The 19,122-nt window shown below is 38.6% G+C and overlaps 1 protein-coding gene across 1 annotated transcript in view; it reads left to right on the top strand.

The window, feature by feature from the left end:
• Window positions 1-19,122, top strand: part of MCC (MCC regulator of WNT signaling pathway) — a 473,566-nt gene that overhangs the window by 104,865 nt on the left and 349,579 nt on the right. Inside the window, exon 2 of the mRNA XM_028849659.2 lies at window positions 2,310-2,554. Within this exon, the coding sequence (XP_028705492.2) occupies window positions 2,310-2,554 (245 nt within the window). The remainder of the gene's footprint in view (window positions 1-2,309; window positions 2,555-19,122) is intronic.

The raw sequence follows: 19,122 nt of genomic DNA, 5'->3' as shown, positions 1-19,122 counted from the left end.
ATAAGAACTTACTCTTGATCACACATTTTGGGGTAAGCTGGAATGACTTTTCTTAAGCTATGAGTCTTCAAGTAGACTGGGGTGGCTTCTTTTGGGGCCCAGGCTAGATACAGGAGTAATGGCTACCATGGTATGTTTTTCTCATAATGATGACTAAAGCAAAAGGGGACAAGCTCAACAGTATAGGCACTTGTCCAGTAATATCCGAAGGGCCAAAGCAAGTTAGATGTGAAGCCTGAAGTTAAGGGATAGGAAAGGACACACCTACCATGAGTGTCCTTGGCCCTGAGACCAAGGCAAGGATATACATGTATAACACTGCTATGTCATAATGAAAGGTTAGGACTAATATTAATAATTTAACCTACCACACCCACTTCCATGTATATATTTATTCCTATCCTCATCCATCTACTTTACAAATATATGTGTGTGTATATATGTATGTGTATATGTGTGTGTGTATACACAGATGCAGAGGCATATATATGTATGATATACATATGGACACAGACACACATGTACACAGAAGATAAAACATGTAGCTATGTGTAAAAGTTCTTTATAAAACATGAAAATGGGATAGCATATGGAAGCAGGGTGATGAGTCTGTTACATTTATTGAAAAACACCATAAAGAGCAAGTATAAAAGCATTTTGGGGACAAGACTAACCTACATTTGATGATAATTCGGACCCTGGAAACTTGGGGAAGGGGACAAGGGCAAAGGTGGGAGGGGGCATGCAGGGCACAGAATTAGGGGTAAGGAGGAGTGAATGAGAAGATATTAAAAATGCCCACAATTTTGTGAGCCTAGGGAATTTGAGAGAGACCATGGAGACATTGACCGGGAGACAGAATTTGTGAAGGGTGACTTGAAGAGTGGTCTTAGCATGGTCAGGTTTCAGGTATCAGCAAACATCAAACAGGTTATGTTCTCCAGATAACTGAACTTTGGTAGTATGTTGAGACAGGCACACTAATTAGCTTTGTTTGTGACCATGAACAAAATTCTAATGTATCTTCCAGCACTTAAATTCTACAGTCCTTTGTTGAGACCTGCAGTTGGAGGAATATGAACAAAATAGTTGCTAAAGGAGGTTAGGGAGAGAGAAAAGAACAAGACTTGTATGTCAGGGATCAAACTGATGTCCTCCACATAAATGTTCTTGGTCAGCATAGGGTTATTGTTCTTGTTATTCTTTTTGAAATTCTTTTTTATTTTTCTTTTTTAAAATTGGAGACTCCATCGGCTAGATACACTTCTCTAGTCCAGCCACAGACCCCACCAAGCCCTCTTATCTTAGATCTACCCACTTCACACATTCACATTAAGTCTAGTCCTGGAAGACACTGAGATTTTCATCCCTGCCCTTAGTCTTAGGGCTTACCGATTGCTTGTGGGAAGGTGGAAAACACTCAAAAGCAGGAAAAACCAAAGGTAGCTAAGCATTGAACCACGAAAGTCAAGATTAAATGATGTTTTAAACAAGTACTAAAGTTACCAGATTGGTCCAGAAAGCTGAAAATCAAGCTTGTTAAAATCTCTGTTGGTTCTTTTATAACTTGACTAGATTTTGGACTCTGCCAAGAATAGAAATAATGTCTGTTATACGTTCTGAAGCTTTATCTTACAGTGAGATTACAATGCTACACTCTTCAGGTGTAAAGAAAGAACTTTACAATCCTCAATTTCAAAACAAAGAAAGGGAGAGAAGGGTGTGGAGACAGGAAGAAAAAGAGAACAAAGGATTAAAAGTTGCCTCACCATTCCAAATAATAGAGTTTTTGTTTAGAATAACCCAGATGAAACATGTTTTTTTCATACACTTACCACTTACCACTTTTCTAGAAGCAATGAGAAAGTTGAAAATACATCTAGTATGTGAATAAGAAATACTTTTTTTTTTTTTTTTTTTTTTTTTTTTTTTTTGAGATGGAGTCTCACTCTGTCGCCCTGGCTGGAGTGCAGTGGAGGATCTCCGCGCACGGCAAGCTCCGCCACCCAGGTTCACGCCATTCTCCTGCCTCAGCCTCCCGAGTAGCTGGAACTACAGGCACCCGCCACCTCGCCCGGCTAATTTTTTGTATGTTTAGAAGAGATGAGGTTTCACCATGTTAGGCAGGATGGTCTCGATTTCCTGACCTCGTGATCCGCCGGCCTCGGCCTCGGCCTCCCAACGTGCTGGGATTACAGGCATGAGCCACCATGCCTGGCTCAAGAAATACATTTTTTTTTTCATTAACCAGTTTTTCTAGCTTAAACGTCACTCATAACACATTTTCTTCTATTCAACCCCTTCTGCAGAAATGACTTGCTAATGGTCTGTCGCCAGTTGAATATGGAAGAGTCTGTGGCTGAGATCATGAACCAGTTGGGAGCAGATGAAAATGGGAAGATTTCCTTTCAGGATTTCACAAGATGCCGCATGCAGCTCGTTCGAGAAATTAGGAAGGAGGAAGTAGATCTTTCTGCAAAGTCAGACAACTCCTGCACAAAGAAGCTGAGGGATAGAATTGCTTCCTGGCCCACGAGCAGTGACAACAGTTTGGGTAGGTATAACCAGGTGGCAGTTTTATGGCACTCCACTGGCCTTGCCTGTGATCTCTCTAAATGAGAGTAGCCTCCCCAACCTGGGGCCAGCTCATACCGAGGCTGTCCTCCTGGCCACACTTTCCCTGGGGGAGTGCTCGCTGTTTCCCCCAGTTCTGTCTGATGGCTTCACACTTCCCGGGTCGCTGCTTTCTTTATTTTGCTTTTTCCATTTTCCAAGTTTAATAATGCATTCAAGTAGCTATTACGGAAGAAGGGCAAATGCACAAGACAGTAACTGCATCGGCAGACCTCAGAAACTCTTTGGGGAAGAAGTTTCAAGGTTACATACAGAGGCTTTTAAAAGCAATTTTTAAAAATTTAATGTGAAAAATGTTTTCTATAAAGATAGTTTTTCTATTCATAAGTTTATATTTGTTACTGCAAGATAAGCAGTTGCAAAGAAAGTTCTTAATACTGTTGATAATTATTGAAATTGGGTGATGGGAACATGGGATTTCTCGTATTTATTTTTGAATACTCAATTATACATATTTTTTAGTATGTTCGAGATTTTACATAATAAAAAGTTAAAAAGGAAAGAAAGGAGACATCTTAAAGGGTAGCCTTAACAAAGAGGCAGAAGATAGTATCTGAATTTTCAGGGTTTTTTTTTTCCTTGAAAATGTGTCTTTGATCTTTGTTTCTCTGCTAGGTAGATCTAGTGGCAAGAAGTAAAGTATCATGCTAGTTGTCCATCATTTATTTTATGTTTTTTATATATATATATACACACACACACACACACGAGCATGGATAATTGTGTAGTGCCACATACACACACATCTTTAAACAATGCTTCTGGCAGTGAAATCATTTGCGCCATTATTATTGAGTAATGGAAACAATAAAAATGTCCACATATACTCCATGCCTTGCTACCTTCATAGATTCTACTTTAGCAGCAAATCAGACGTCTGGCAATGCATGTGCTCTTAACATAATATGTAGAAATAATATTTAAATAACAACTTTCTAAGTATTCAAGTAACATATGTTCATTATAGAAAAACAAGGGGAAAAAAGGCCAGCAGAAGAAAATAAGTCACCCTAATCCTACCACCTGGAAATAATAACTACTGCCCACATTTGATATACTTACTTCTGGAATCTCTTCCTCTCTCTGTCTCTCATCATGCGTGTGATTTGTGTTTTACTAGTTTTTTTCACATATCTTCTGTATATTTTGTATCTTGCAGTTTTTCTTTTGCATTTTCTTCATGCTTTTAAATGGTATTTGAAAGCATGATTTGTAAGTTTGCATGACACAAAATAGACACTCAGTAAATATTTATTAAATGATGAAATGAAGGAATTTTTTCTGCTAAGCTGTATTTTCAGATTTTTCTGCTAAGAACATGGATTTCTTCTATAAACACATAAGTGTACACACATACATATTTGAAGGGTTAAGTACATTGTGGAACACCCCAACCAATAATTGCATACTATATAGCATTAAAATGATGTATCAATATGTATCAAAATATGTATACAGAAGGAAATTTTTTTGTGAAAAAAAATTGTTTGTCAATGTGTACTAGATATTTATGAAAATCCTAAAAGAAACTGGTTTGAAAGAATTGCTGCACACATCTAATTGGTTTGACTAGCTTGGAAGACTGTCCTGACCAGAGAAAGGATTGAAAAATAATACCCTTTCATCCTTTTAGATAACCTTATACCCTTGGGAAAAGAGGTGGTAACTGACAGGAGGTGATTCATAAAACTTGTCCTGAACTGAGGAAGTGCTAGCGGCTATGAAACCTCCTACCACTTTCTCCTGGTAGTTAAGAGTTCAGAGTCAGACTATTTGATTAAGAATCCTGTTTCGTCGCTTACTGTCTACATGACACTAGACAAATTATTTAACCTCTCTGTGTCTCAGTTTCCTCAAGTGTAAAATTGGGGCAGTTATTGCTATTTGGGGGAATAAAGGAGTTAATATATGTGTAAAGTCCATAAAGCAATGCCCAGCATATAATCAGTAAATGCGTGTTAAACTAATATTATTATTATTATTACTACCCAGTTTTAAGTCCTGGGGATTTGGAAAACAACTCCCTATTCAGTCTGATGTAAATCAAATACACCTAAAAATTGACACTAATTATGCTGGGCACCATGGCTCACACCTGTAATCCCAGCACTTTAGGAGGCTGAGGCGGGAGGATCACTTGAGGTCAAGAGTTTGAAACTAGCCTGGGCAACATACAAAAAATTTAAAAGTTAGCCAGGTGCGGTGGTGCATGCCTGTTGTCTTAGCTACTTACAAGGCTGATATGGAGGGGTTACCTGAGCCCAAGAGTTAGAGGTTGCAGTGAGCTATGATTACACCACTGCACTCCAGCCTGGGTGATAGAGCAAGACCCTGTATCCAAAAAAAAAAAAAAAGGACAATAACTAAACAAACATATAGATATACATGTTCAATTAGTCCTTCTCTTTTCTATACTATTAATCTCTCCTCTCCTTCTGACTCTATTTGGGTAAACTCCAGGATCTCCCTTCTGGGGGTGGAGGGAAGCCCTCTCTTGACTTTGTGTTCCCCTTAGTACTGCCCTATTTCTCTGACCCTTCCTGCAGTGTACTCTTACCGTCTTCAGTCCTCACCACTCCGCTGGCCCTGCTCTTGCTGCCTTCATGTTGGCCAATCCAAAGATTCCTTTTCTGCCCACATCTAAATCTTTGGAATCTGACCCAGCTAACCACTCCTTCATGCTAGCTATACTTTATTCTCTTCGACTTCTTGACACCATGTTCTCCTGTTTACCGTTTTAGCTTCCCTTTCTCAGCCTAAACTACTTCCAAATTTTGAGGTGCCTTGGGGTTACATTCTGTCCTTAGATGATTTCATGTGGTCCCATGTGTTTGTTTATTTATTTATTTATTTGAGTCAGGATCTCACTCTGTCACCCAGGCTGGAGTGCAGTGGTGCAATCATGGCTCACTACAGCCTCAACCTCCTGGGCTCGAGTGATCCTCCTGCCTCAGTCTCCCAAGTAGCTGGAACTACAGGCATACGCCACCAGGCCCAGCTAATATTTTGTATTTTTTTGTGGAGATGGGGTTTCGCTGTGTTGTCCAGGATGGTCTCAACTCTTGGACTCAAGCCATCTTCCTGCCTCAGCCTCCCAGAGTGCTGAGATCACAGGCAAGCGCCACCATGCTGAGCTTGGTCCTATGGCTTTAAATACTAGTTTTGTACCAGTAACTCCCAAATATAATTATATATATATATATATCCCTGCCCTTTCCTGTGATCTCTAGAATCAGGTTAAATTGACATGTATTCCTAGATATCTTACAGACTTCCAACCTTAACTCAGTGAAAAAGAACTTTTGATTCTGTCCCCTACTTTTTCTCCCAGGCTTATTAGTCTCCCAGATAACCTTTACCTAGGAAATATCTGCATTTAGTAAATATCTACATCTAGGAAATATTTCTGTTCATCTGTTTACTCCAGCTGGCAAGTCCCACTGTCTCACATGCCAAAGTATAGCCAGAATCTGCCCACTTCCTTTGCTCTCCTGCCATCACATGTCCAAATCACCATCATATCTTGCTTTGCCTACTAAAATAACCTTTAACTGGCCTGCCTGACCCCTCCCTTGGCTCCTGACATTTTATTTTCTACCCTGTAGTCAGAATTGTCTTTTAAAGGTATAAAATCATGCTTAGTTCAATCCCATGTCTAAAACATTCTGTGGCTTCCGTATCATCTTAAAGTCCAAATTCCTTACCACAGTGTGGTGCATAGCACCCACTCTGAATTGATCTCATCTTGCTCCCCTGACTTACCATGCATGTTTGCCACAGTCACAGTGGCCTTCCTGCTTTTCCTCTAATTTAGCAAACTCAGCCAGTCTCCTGGCCTTTACCCGGTACATAACCAGGCTGAAATATTTCCTCTTCAGAGAGGCCTTTCCAAGCTCAAGCAGCCTCTCCTCCTCTCCGCGTTCACATGCCCTTACTGCTTCATACCACTTACCCTTATCTGACATGAGTTATGTACCTACTTGAATATTTACTTATCTGTCTTTCCCCATACAAATGAATTTCCACCGGAGTACTAATGACCTTGATTGTCATGTTTACTGCTATACCCCAGCACTTAGAACAGTGCCTGTCACGGGGAAGATGCTCAGTGCATGTTTGTTGAATGAATGAGTGAATGAATGAGCAATGTACTGTCATGCTTCTTTAGGGACGCAGGGAAATGCAGTGCACAGTTTCAGACACTAAATAACTTATAATGTGATTGTGGAGGCATAAGCACATGACAAATTAAGTAGCAATAAGCTTTAAAGTAGAGTTAACAAAACTTTGGAAGCCATTGAATGGTACAGAAGATATGGTCTGCTCTATAAGAGGAGCTAAGAAATACTGTGAACAGGAGTTTCAGGAAATGGTTACCTGTGACTGTAGGATGGAGAGAAGTAGAAAGAATGTTGTGCTGTTATGAGAAAAGCCTAAGAAAAACTTAGGTTTAATAGTTAAGTGTCAGAAGAACTTTATTGTCAGCCTTGACATTTCACAGCACATCTACAACAGGGAGTTGAGCTGGCAGAAAAAGAAGACTTGTCAAAACATTATATGCTCAACTTGGAAGAGGAATTTCAGTAGATTCATTTCTCCCGAGTGTTTTCTGCAGAACACTGATTTAAAGAGATGGTTATAAATATTATGTGAAGAAAGAATTTCTTTGTTAAGTACATGTGAAAACTTTGGGTTAAACTAGATTATAGTTTTTTTTACTGCAAGGCATCTCGGAGCCTTTAATATGCTATTATTTCTTGAGATTCTCCAGAAGAAGAATAAAATATAAGCATTTTCCACACTTAATTAACTATAAACTTTCACTCACAAAGCTTCTCTTAGGCCATGCATTCTCTGCTCAAAAGTTCTTTGGGTGAAAATTAAGGCACCTGAACAACCAGGTCATAACAGATTTTTATATTGGCTTTAAGCCATCCCAGAAACAACATTTTTAAATTTTTATGTGTTTTAGCCATCAGCTATACAATTTAATACTTATAGCTATAATAATATAAATGTTTTTAAATTACTAATATTTATTAGCATGAGACAATTTGCTAGGCACTTTACTTGTATTATAATGCTAGAAAAATAGATCCCAATTTCACCACTGAGTTGCCATGGAACTTAGGCTACGTTCCTGATTATTCTGAGCTTTAAGTTTTTTATCTCTAAAGATAGAGCAGTAACACAAACATTACAGGGAAGTTGGAAAGATTTAGTAAGATATTACATGTAAAGTTCCTACACAGAGCCTGTATCACAGTAGGTTTTCAATATATAATAGTGTTGTTATCATTATCATCTCTAATCTTTGCAGCTACTTTCCTTGTCTAGAATAGAATCCTCCTTCTATACAGGTGGAAACTGAGGCTGTAAGCCACACAGCAAGTAAGGAGTAGAGAACACTCAGTCTACTGAAAGAGATGATTGGGTCTCTTGCAACTTTAACTTAGAAAACTGACGTGATGAGCAAAGTGCAAACTGAAAATAACACTGCCATCCAGAGGCCACTCCCAGAAATGACAGACATATGGTCCTCAGGGTCTTGAGGCAGGGTCTGAGGGCAATTTGTGTTAGTGAAAGCCCATCTCGTTGGCAGCAAAGTGATGCATACATTATACCAGAATGGTTGTGAGGTGTTCTATATGCTACCTAATTTTCCAATGAAAAACAAATAATCGGGTTCATTATAATTACTCGTAGATTTCATTTTGAAAAGTGTGCTTTTCTTTGTGATTGGGAAAGACTGGAGTTAAAAAAGAAATTCTAGCATTAGATATTTACATAGGTTTGCAATTCCCACAGAGCCTTTATTTAAACATGCCCTTTTAAATAAATAGTTTTTTTTTTTTTTTACTTTAGCCAAGCTGTAAACCTTACACATGGATTCCATGTACTTGTGTCAAACATGTGAATTATATGAAAGAGGCAGTGCTTCAGGCTGATGGCCACTGAAGGGACAGGGATTGCCTGAGGAGAGCTGATGCAGCCCTTCGAGCTGACCTAATGAGGCTGTCACCTGTCTGTGCTTCTCAGAGTTTTGGGGGCACTTGTTTTTCTTCCTTTGGTCAGGTCTCAGAGAGCCCCAAAACTTATTTCAATCAAATTCCATAGTTGTAAAACATTGTTTAAGATAACAGACACTACAACCTGCTAATTAGGACAATTAACTTTCATTTATACTAAGATTAGAACACCAGGCACAATTTCCAATAACCTATATCTCCAAAGACTCTTTATTGCCCTGTCCTTGAGGTAGATTCTCACCTGATGTGTCAGCCTTCATTGCTGCTCTGATGGTGCCCCCGTGGTCTAAGGAAAAAATAAAGTACTGAAGTTCCTCAGAAAAACTAACATTAAAAAAGTTTTCTTTAATAGAAACTCAAAGTAAAAAGTTAGATCAAGGAATATATGGTTTAGGCAGGAAGGACCTCAAACCCACAAGCCCAGGGGAGGAAGTATGAGGAGATATCCTGATTCCTTGGCAGATTTAAAGAAACAAATAAGCAGCCTCCTGAATTTGGGTTTGACATCTTGTTTTAAAAATTAAAACTACAGTTTTAATTAATATATATAAAACCTGTTCAGTCCTGATACATCCCAGTTTTCCAGAATGAATGCTACTGTTAGATTTCATTGTTTTTTTTCTATGTATATAGATATGTTTCTAAACCCTTAAAGCAGATTAAATTAAATGAAACAAGAAGGCATTGTTCAATCCTATCAGATTGGCCCTGTTATGTAGGGTTCTGGCTGGTGAATTGAGAAAATTAAAAGTGGCTTAAGTCCCCTGCGGGCTCTGGGTGAACAACGAATAATTAACACAAAACCTTTTAAATACAATCACTCTTGAGAGTGATTCATTGTTAAAAATACTGCCCAGTGAGCATAAAACCAGACTCAAGTCACACACAATAGCCTTCAGCCCCATTTGAAGGTATAAGATTTTTTTTCATTTTTGTTGTTGTTTTGTTTTATTTTACATACTCTAAGCCCTCTGTCAGATGGTAAACAATTTATTCTATTACTTAGTTGGGAGTTATAAAGGCCTTTAAAGTCTTTAAGTAATGGGTACCATTTTACATTCTATTGTTGCATACTGAGAATGTTGTAAAGCAACTATCTATAGATTAAGTTTGGGTAAACTTAGCCAAGTCTTTGATTAGCAGTTAATTTTTGTCTCTTTTTATTAATCATTGTCCTTCTTGTCCTTGGGGAGTCCCTAATTCCTATTGATTCTTCTGTTCATACTTCTCAGATTGGCAGTACCATGGTCTAGGTATGGATCCTCCCTCATTCCTTGATTACTAGAATTTCCTCTTTGCTGTTCTTTCTGCCTGCAAGCTGTTGATTTCAGTCAGTGCTGCGATGGCTTCCTAATATTTTTGCTATGTACTCATGATACAGCTCTGTTTTATCTATTTAATTGACTGTGCTGTCACCTCTGGATGCTTTTGGATGTCAAGACTCCTAACCATCCAGTGGGCTCATCCCGCTTTATCCCATCATGTTTCCCACTACTTCCCACATGGGCCCTTACCTTCAGTAATGCTGGCCTTCTTACGACCCCTACGCAACCCCTCAAACCTACTTCTTGAGTTTTGTTCCTTCTCTCCTATGTATTAGGGATTTTTGGTGACAAACAGCAAACACCCAACTCTAATACTTTGAAGAAGAAGTGGGAGGTGTTGAGAGAGAATGCAAATGTGACTGTATTGGAGAAGCCTAGGCAGTTAGATCCAACATGGATGGATTCAAAGGCTCAAATGTCATCAGCTTTCCTTCCGCCGTGTCTCAGCCCTTTCCTTTAGGATTGGCTTTATTCTCGGGCTCCTGGTCGTGGCTTCCAGCAGCCCAAGTCTTACAGCCATTCTGTCGGGTAGCCACAGAGAAAAGAGGGATTCTTCTCTAATGCTGGCTTCACAAAAGTCCTGGGAATTGGTCTCACTAGCTCTTCTTGAACCATATATCAATTCCTGAACAAGTCACTCAGGCTATAAGAATGCAGAGATCTGATTGGCCAGGCCTGGATAACATGCTCAGCTTGTGAAATTAGGGTAGAGTTGGCTCTATCCCCATCTTGTGGACTAAGAGCTGAGGAAAGAACAGGTAGGGAATCAAGGTCCTGTCACTACCAGAAAGGTGAATGGGTGCTAAGCAGGCAAAAATAACAGGTGCCCATTCCATGGTTTTATAATGGAAGTTCTGCCTCCTTTCTTTTCTTTGTATGTGTAATTTCACCATCCTTAAAAGGCTTTATAATACTGGGGTGTGTGTGTGTGTGTGTATGTGTGTGTGTATACATACATAGCAACTAGGAAATTCATGTCTTATACACAACCTAATTGTAAGTTTCTAAATGAATTGGTAAACATTTTATTTTATGTCTCTTAATGTGTTTTCATTATATCGTGTGTATTTATCTGTCATTGCAATTATGAACCACATTGTGTTATAGTCATCCACTGTATATCCATCTTCTCTACTCGATTATGCATGTTGGGCAAATAGTACAGAGCCTGACACAGGGCATGCATTGGGTGAGTATTTGACCAATAAACAAATATATCAGTGAACAAAATTCTCTGATACCCATAGCACCAATCCCATGGACAACGACTATTTTCAATTTATTGTCAGTCTTCAAAGCATGAACCTGTTTGTTCAAGGTACAGTTATTCCTTTGAAATAGGGAATGTGTGCTTGGATCTGGGCAATGTTTAAAGAGACAATTAGTCCAAGTAATGAGTTAAAGATCAATATTACCAAGATTAATTTTTTATTTTAAATCTACTCTTATCCTGAGGATATAGTCTCAAGCTGGATGAAATGAAAACACCAGAACATTGATTTCACATCAGCTAATATGTAGTATGGTCCTTCACTATGACACTTGCTGCTAAACTGACAGAAGAAAGAGAAGGTGTGATGTGGCTGATTGAAAAACATGGCCACAATATTTTGCAGCTTTTCCCATCAAGAGGTAGAGTATTTTTTCCCCACCCGTTAAATCTAGGGTGGCCTTGTGGTTTGCTTTGAACAATAAAGTGTCACAAGAATGAAATTGTGCAAGTTCTGGAGCCGAGGCCTCAAATCACTTGCAGCTTCTTCCTGCATGTCTTGGAACACCCCTGCCACCATGAAAGAACATCTGGACTAGACTAACAAAGGTTGAAAGACCACACAAGGAGGCCCAGCCAACAGCCAGCACCAAGCCCCAGACATGTAAGTGTGGATATCTTACTCCCTCCAGCCCCTGTCAAGCTACCAGATGACTATAGTCACATCAGTGATCCCAGATGGAACAAACCAAAGTACTGCTCAGCTAAGCCCAGCCCAGCTAAGCCCAGCCCAGCTGAGAATTGTTGACCCCCACAATCACGAGAAACAGCAAATTATTGCTGTTTGAAGTCACTAAGTTTTGTGGTAGCTTTTTATGTAGCAGTAAATATGAAACACATAGAGAATTATCCTTAAGAAATTTGTGAAATTATTGTGAATGAAGATAAAACATATAAATAGAACTAGTACAGGATCATATATGATCTAGTGAAAAATGTGTGAAGCAAACAAGTTGTGCTGTAGGAGATGAGAAAGGAGAATCATTGTCAGAAACCAGAGAAGACTCTTGGAAGAAATAAAGCCCAAGCTGATCTTGGAAAACTGGAAAAAAAAAAATGGAACAATGTTGAAATAAGGAAACACACCCATCCAACATCTCTAAGTTGGAGAAGAGATCAACAGAAAGAAAGTATTTAACCTGTAATTAAATTCAACGTCCCTGTGCATCATGCTGAGTTATATGAACATCCAGGGAGTACATAGCTGTGGTTGGGTATGGGAGGTACTCAAAACTCCAAGACAAATGTGGGGCATCTTTTTTTTTTTTTTTTTTTTTGAGACAGGGTCTCACTCTGTCACCCAGGCTGGAGTGCTGTGACACAATCACGGCTCACTGCAGCTTTGACATCCTGGACTCAAGCCATCCTCCCACCTCAGCCTTCTGAGTAGCTGAGACCACAGGCGTGCACCACCACGCCCCAGCTAACTTCTGTATTTTTTGTAGAGATGGGATTTCACCATGTTGCCCAGGCTAGTCTTGAACTTCTGGGTTCAAGCGATCCACCTGCCTTGGCCTCCCAAAGTGCTGGGATTTACAGGTGTGAGCCACTGTGCCCAGCAAACATGGTACATCTTCGCAAGCATCAATTTAGTTGACTATTTGGAGAAAAAGTTGTATAACTTGGAAAATGGTTTAAAATTTGTATTAATACAAATACAGCATGGAATTAACCATTCAGATGAACTTTTAAGATGAAACATGTGACTTCAACAAAATCTCTGGCTCAGGGGTAAGTTGGTCTGTCCCTCAGACTCCTTCGACTATCCTCTGCCTTCAGCGTACTCTGGTGGAAAAGACTGAGAAATGCTTCATTAAAGGATTCCTCTAAAATATAAACCTCAGAACTTACTTCTCTTTTAGTTTGTCTCTTTGGGTTGTTTAGGGCTTCTGACATTTGAGCTGACAATTGCTTTAGTACCAGACAATGATTTACAGAGCCCATGAGGATCAAGGAGCAAAGAAGGTTTAAGGCTGTCAAACACTGTTAAGATCATAGCAAAGATATTTTCTGGAGTGGCTATTGCAATGGCTTTGCTATTTAAAAAAAAAGAAAAAGAAAAAGTAGAAGCCCCAGGCTGGGCACCATGACTCACGCCTGTAACCCCAACCCTTTGGGAGGCCAAAGTGGTCAGATTACTTCAGCTCAGGGGTTCAAGACCAGCCTGGACAACATGGTGAAACCCCATCTCTAAAATTAGCCAGGCGTGGTGGCATGCGTCTGTGGGCCTGAGGTCCCAGCTATTACTCAGGAGGCTGAAGTGGGAGGATTGCTTGAACCTGGGAGATGGAGGTTGCAGTGAACTGAGATCACACCACTGCATTCCAGCTTCGGTGACAGAGTGAGACCCTGTCTCAAAAAAAAAAAAAAAAAAAAAGAACGTCACCTTCTCAACTTAGCATGTATAGGGAAGTAATCCTGCAGTGAAAATGTGTTAACACAGGAAAATCATGATTATGCAGGGGTAGTTTTATGTGGCAAATCTTGTTTTAAAATTATGAACATAATTAAGGGTATAACATGACAGTATCCTTTATATATTTCACAGCTTTAAAACTAACCATTTTTTTTCCCAACCCATGGAAAATATGAAACAAAGAAATAGAGAAAGAATCTGTTTAGATTTATCTTGAGAGGTCACGTCATCTGCCATGAGGAGCGACCAAGAGTTCTTCTGAACAAGGGAATGAAAGAGGAAACTGTGAACATTCCCCCACTCCATTCTCTGGCAATTGAACCCATACATTAAAATGTAAGTACAAAATAGCTAATGAAACCAAAGGTAATAAATGACTTTGACATCTAAGACAGAGTAATCCACAGTCAGATGTATGTTATTTATCAGAATGAAAATATTTCTGTAATAGGTATATGTGAACTTCAGTTCTTTGTATTTAATTGTTTTTTAGTGCAAACGTTATTATTTTTTAGACTATTTTAGAAACATATTTTATATATGTGTCTTTTCAGAGTATGTTACATGCGGAATTGTGTTGTGGACACCTTCATTCACTGAAACAACTCTCTTCTCAATCAGACACCCAAGTTGCACTCTTAGAAACATCTTTTATACATGTGTCTTTAAACAGTGTTTTAGGCTGGGCTCAGTGGCTCATGTTTGTAATCCCAGCACTTTGGGAGGCCGAGGTGGGTGGGTTGCTTGAGCCCGGGAGTTAAAGCCTACAGTGAGCTATGATTACACCACTGCACTCCAGCCTGGGTGACAGAGCGAGACCCAGTTGCTGAAAAAGATTAACAGTGTTTTACATGCAGAGCAATATAGTGATCACATTAATACATTCATTCTTAGTGTAAACTTGAAATTCTGTACTTATGATGTTATATTCTATTTGTGGTACATTGGATGTTATCTCTTCATTCTGTGTTCACTGCAGACAGAAGGAAAAACTAAAGAGCAATAAAAAGAAAACATACGATACATATATTTTTTAAACTTCTAAGAAAACATGTACAAAGTCACTGGATTCACAAGTATTTCTTGAGATATTAAATATTTTAGATTTCTTTTGTAGATCAGTACCTTGTGTAATTCGGTATGTTGTTTTGTGGTAGTCTAAATTCTTTTAAAATGATGTCTCAAGTAGTACAAACTGGTTCAGTCTTACTTGCTGATTTTGTCTTTTATCTGTGGGTTTCACACTATTTGTTGCTGCTCTTTTTGAACCTATTTTAGGTTGCTTCTTAATGGCATTAATCACTTCATATTAGTCAGCATAAACCAAAAAAGTTCATGGGAATCCAGGTGTGTTTATCTCAGGTGGTAATTCTGGCATGAAGAGAGTCAGTGATTACCTGTGTTGATCATATCTTTTGGACCACACATAACACAATGAAATTGTTCATCTATTTTCTCTCTCCAGCGTGATTTAACTGAAGCAATTCATTAAGTGTCACTGTTTTTATGGGATGTTGAAGCCATTCCAATTTCTGTGGCAGTGATACAACTTGGCATGATTTTAGATATTTTTCATGGAAGAAAAATGATTACTTGGCTGAGATAAAGGCTCAGTCTGCTTACAGAAAGTGTTTAATTTGGCCAGACTATTCCATTGTCCATTGTTCATTCTACAGAGTCTGTCACTCAACATTATAATCACAGAAAGCTCGGGAAGGCTTATTTTGCTTCCTGTTTTATCTCTTGTAAGACTAATGAGAATTCATTGGAGAACATAAATGAGAGGGCATTAGTAAATGACTAATGTTTTAACTAATGTTTTGTGTATAAGTTTAAATCCATTAAATTTATATGGGTTTTTTTTTGGAAGAATTGTGTATGGTTTCCCGTTGATCCATTTAAGTTTGCTATCTATAAGAAAAACATTTTTCTCCTAGTTGAAGCAGAATTTAATCTGGTACTTCATATATTTGTTTAGCTCTCATTTTATGCATGCATATTTGTCAGTTCTAGATAAATTTTAACACAAAAATATTACCATGTCAGATTTATTTATTTGTGTATTTATAGTGTTTTCTTCGATTTATCTGACTTGAGTACTTTGATAAAATTTTGCCCTTGAATTACAAGATTATAGCCAAGAAGGTCTGTTAAATATCATTTAATTTCATCCTCTATATAGGATAGATGAGGAAATGGAGACCTAGAGGATTAAATAATATTGCTGAGGTCACAAAACTAATTGTGTCATGGCTGGGACTAGAATGGAGCTCTCTTGGCTTCTGATTCGACTGTCTTCTTTTTTTATTTTTTTGTTTTTTGAGACAGAGTCTTAGTCTGTCGCCCAGGCTGGAGTGCAGTGGCACAACCTTGGCTCACTGCAACCTCCGCCTCCCAGGTTAAAGTGATTCTCTTGTCTTGGCCACCCAAGCAGCTGGGATTACAGGCATGTGCCACCACACACGGTGAATTTTTTGTGTGTTTTTAGTAGAGATGGGATTTCATCATGTTGGCCAGGCTGGTCTCGAACTCCTGACCTCAAGTGATCCACCTGTCTCTGCCTCCCAAATTGCTGGGATTTGCAAGCATGAGCCACCACATCCAGCCTCAACTGTCTTTCAACTAATTCACACCGCTGTTATTTCTCCTGTTTTCTTGTGCTATATTAATAAAACCTTAGAATTTAGGTCTCTAAGATGGTTTTTCTTGTTAGACATTTCTGTATAGATGTTTAGAATCTACAGACTATGTGTTGAAGGGGAGGGGGTGTCGTGTATGCATATATGTTCAATGCTGGAAAATGGTTTTGCTTTTTTGAAATATAATCTCAAAAATTTCAGTGCTGATGACTAAATTTTTAAGTGATTTTTAAGTAGAATGGAACTAACAAAATATATCTATGGATCAGTCCATATTCTACCAGTCTGCAGCTTCTGTCAGAAGAAGTCTGCAGCTTCTGTCAGAAGAAGGACTTAAGTCAGTAGAGGAGGAAATGGCTTCTTTCTGAACCTTCATCTCTTGCTTTCAGAAAAAGAGGAATCAGACTATCTAGTCTATGTTTCTGAATGTTGGGAACAGATATGAGGATAGGATTGGGCTAGTACCCACAGTCACTTCTGATACTCCTTGTTATCTAATTTTGTGACGTTTCTGTTAATTTCTCTTTAGACATTAATAAAATCTTTTATAATGGTGTCTCTTTGCCCTGTTTGGTATGTCAAAGAAGAACAGGCTTCCATTTTTGGGCCTCAATGTCAAAAGAGAAAAAGCTTTGCCTCTTCATGGCCTGGGAATGGTTACAGGGATAATTAGAAGAAAATCCTGAAGGGGAAGGTGAATCATAGAAGACAATGGTTGGGATTATAAAGGTTCTGCTACATCATCCATTGTGGAGATTCTCCCTCCATTGCCAACTGTTTAGAATAAGAGGTTTGCTTTTATTTAGGTAGTTGTCTGTTTTCTTACACCTTGCTGCTGATTTGCATTGATGTTGACTAAGTTACACCCTCAGAGTTTATTCCTTTGGTTTATCCCCAAGAAATACTTTTGCCCTTGTCTTAAAAACCAAATACCAGAGAATATGTTTAGTCTTATCAGTTGTTCAGACCGTGTATGAATAACATGATTAGATTTTTTACTTGAACCGGCTTTAATGAGGGAAACAGATGAGAGAGATTTTGAAGGAAGAAGTAGGGTGAGGGAGAATTAGAGTTGTGGAAGAAACCTAAGGAAGGGAGAGGGAGGTAGGGCTTATGAAAAGCACATTTTGTCTGTTTCACTTTTGTCTATGCCTGTTCTGATAGAGTTCATTTAGTATGACATAGATCAGCATTTCCTGAATTGTGGCCAACAGACTACCACGGTTTTAAGAATGGTGAGCTGAGATCTCAGAGCTGAAATAGGTTATGTAGCCCAAAGGTAGAAACAACCAAAGAGCAACAAACATCTGAAGAATTCCTCTAAAATAAAAGATAGAGACCAAAATCAATATAAAAAGTAACTTAAAGGGAACAGAGACTCTGCAGAGAGAACACTCAAAAAATCTACCATTAATATACTCTGAAAAAGAGAAGAAAATATTGTATCCATGAAAAAAGAATAGGGTAAAAGGGCATTTTTTTAAACTCTGGAAAAGTATATTTGTGATATTATAAAATGTATATTTGGTCTTGTCCTTGTTTTCTGGCATAAACACTTCATATCCTTAAAATCTCCAAAAGTAAAGTATTTTTATGTGCTAATGAGTTGACTGATGGTTGGCAGCCCCTAGGTAGCTTCAGAATGAGGCTGGTCACTGAAAAGACGAAGGCAGGATTATAGAGTTGAGACTTTAAGCCCCAGCCCCCAACCTCTGGGGAGGGGAGAGGGGCTCGAGGTTAAGTTGATCACCAATGGTCAGTTATAATCAATCATGCCTATGTAATGAAATGTCCATCAAAAAAAAAGGACTGGATTCAGAGAGTTTCCGGATAGCTGAACACAGGGCATGGAAGCTCCACATCCCCTCCCACATGTCTTACCCCATGCATCTCTTCATCTGTTTCCCTTGTAATATCCTTTATAATAAACTGGTAAACGTGTTTCCCTGAGTTCTATGAGCCTAGCAAATTAATCCAATCCAAGGAAAAGATTGTGGGAACACCCATTTATACCCAGTTGATCAGAAGCACAGGTAGAACAACCTGGAACTTGTGATTGGCATCTAAGGCAGGGTGGCAAAGTGGGCATCTTGAGGGACTGAACCCTCAACCTATGGGAGCTGATGCTATCTCTAGGTAGATAGTATAAGAATTGAATTGAATTAGAGGACACTCAGTTGGCTTCCACTGCAGAGTCAATTCTGTGCTTGTTGGTGGGGAAATACTGCCACACATTTGGTCACAGAAATCTTCCATGTTGATTGTTGTTGAGTGAAAGAATAGGGGGAAAAAAACCACACTTTTTATCCTAGACTCAGAATATCATAAATGATAAATTCAGTGGGAAAAAATAAGAAATGAAGATTAGAATATCTTCCAGAGAAAGGAGGGAAAAGACAAGGAAATAGAACACAGGAAAGAAAAGATAAGAATAGTAGAGTGCTGATGCAGGATGTTCACCATTCAAATAATAGGCATTCTAGAAAGAGGAAAGAAAGAAAATAGCGCGAAAAACATCATCAACAAAATGGTCCATGATATTTTCCTTCAAAGGAAAGTATGTGTTTATTGATAAAAGTGCCTGGCAAGTATCCTAGCATAAATGGTAAACGTTGACCAACATTAAGACATGCGTAATTATGAAATTTTGTAACACTAGGGACAAAGAAAAGATTCTTCAAATTTTCAGAGAGGAAATCAAAACAAGACAAATTCAAAATATTTAGCATCAGAATAGCTTCAGACATCTCACAAATGCCAGATGTCAATTAAGTGAGCAATGCAAAATTGTGAAGAAAAGTTATTTCCT

The sequence above is a fragment of the Macaca mulatta genome, chromosome 6, assembly GCF_049350105.2.
Source record: "Macaca mulatta isolate MMU2019108-1 chromosome 6, T2T-MMU8v2.0, whole genome shotgun sequence".
Taxonomy (NCBI): domain Eukaryota; kingdom Metazoa; phylum Chordata; class Mammalia; order Primates; family Cercopithecidae; genus Macaca; species Macaca mulatta.
Note: the sequence above shows the minus strand (reverse complement) of the source record. Positions and strands in the feature narration are given on the sequence as shown.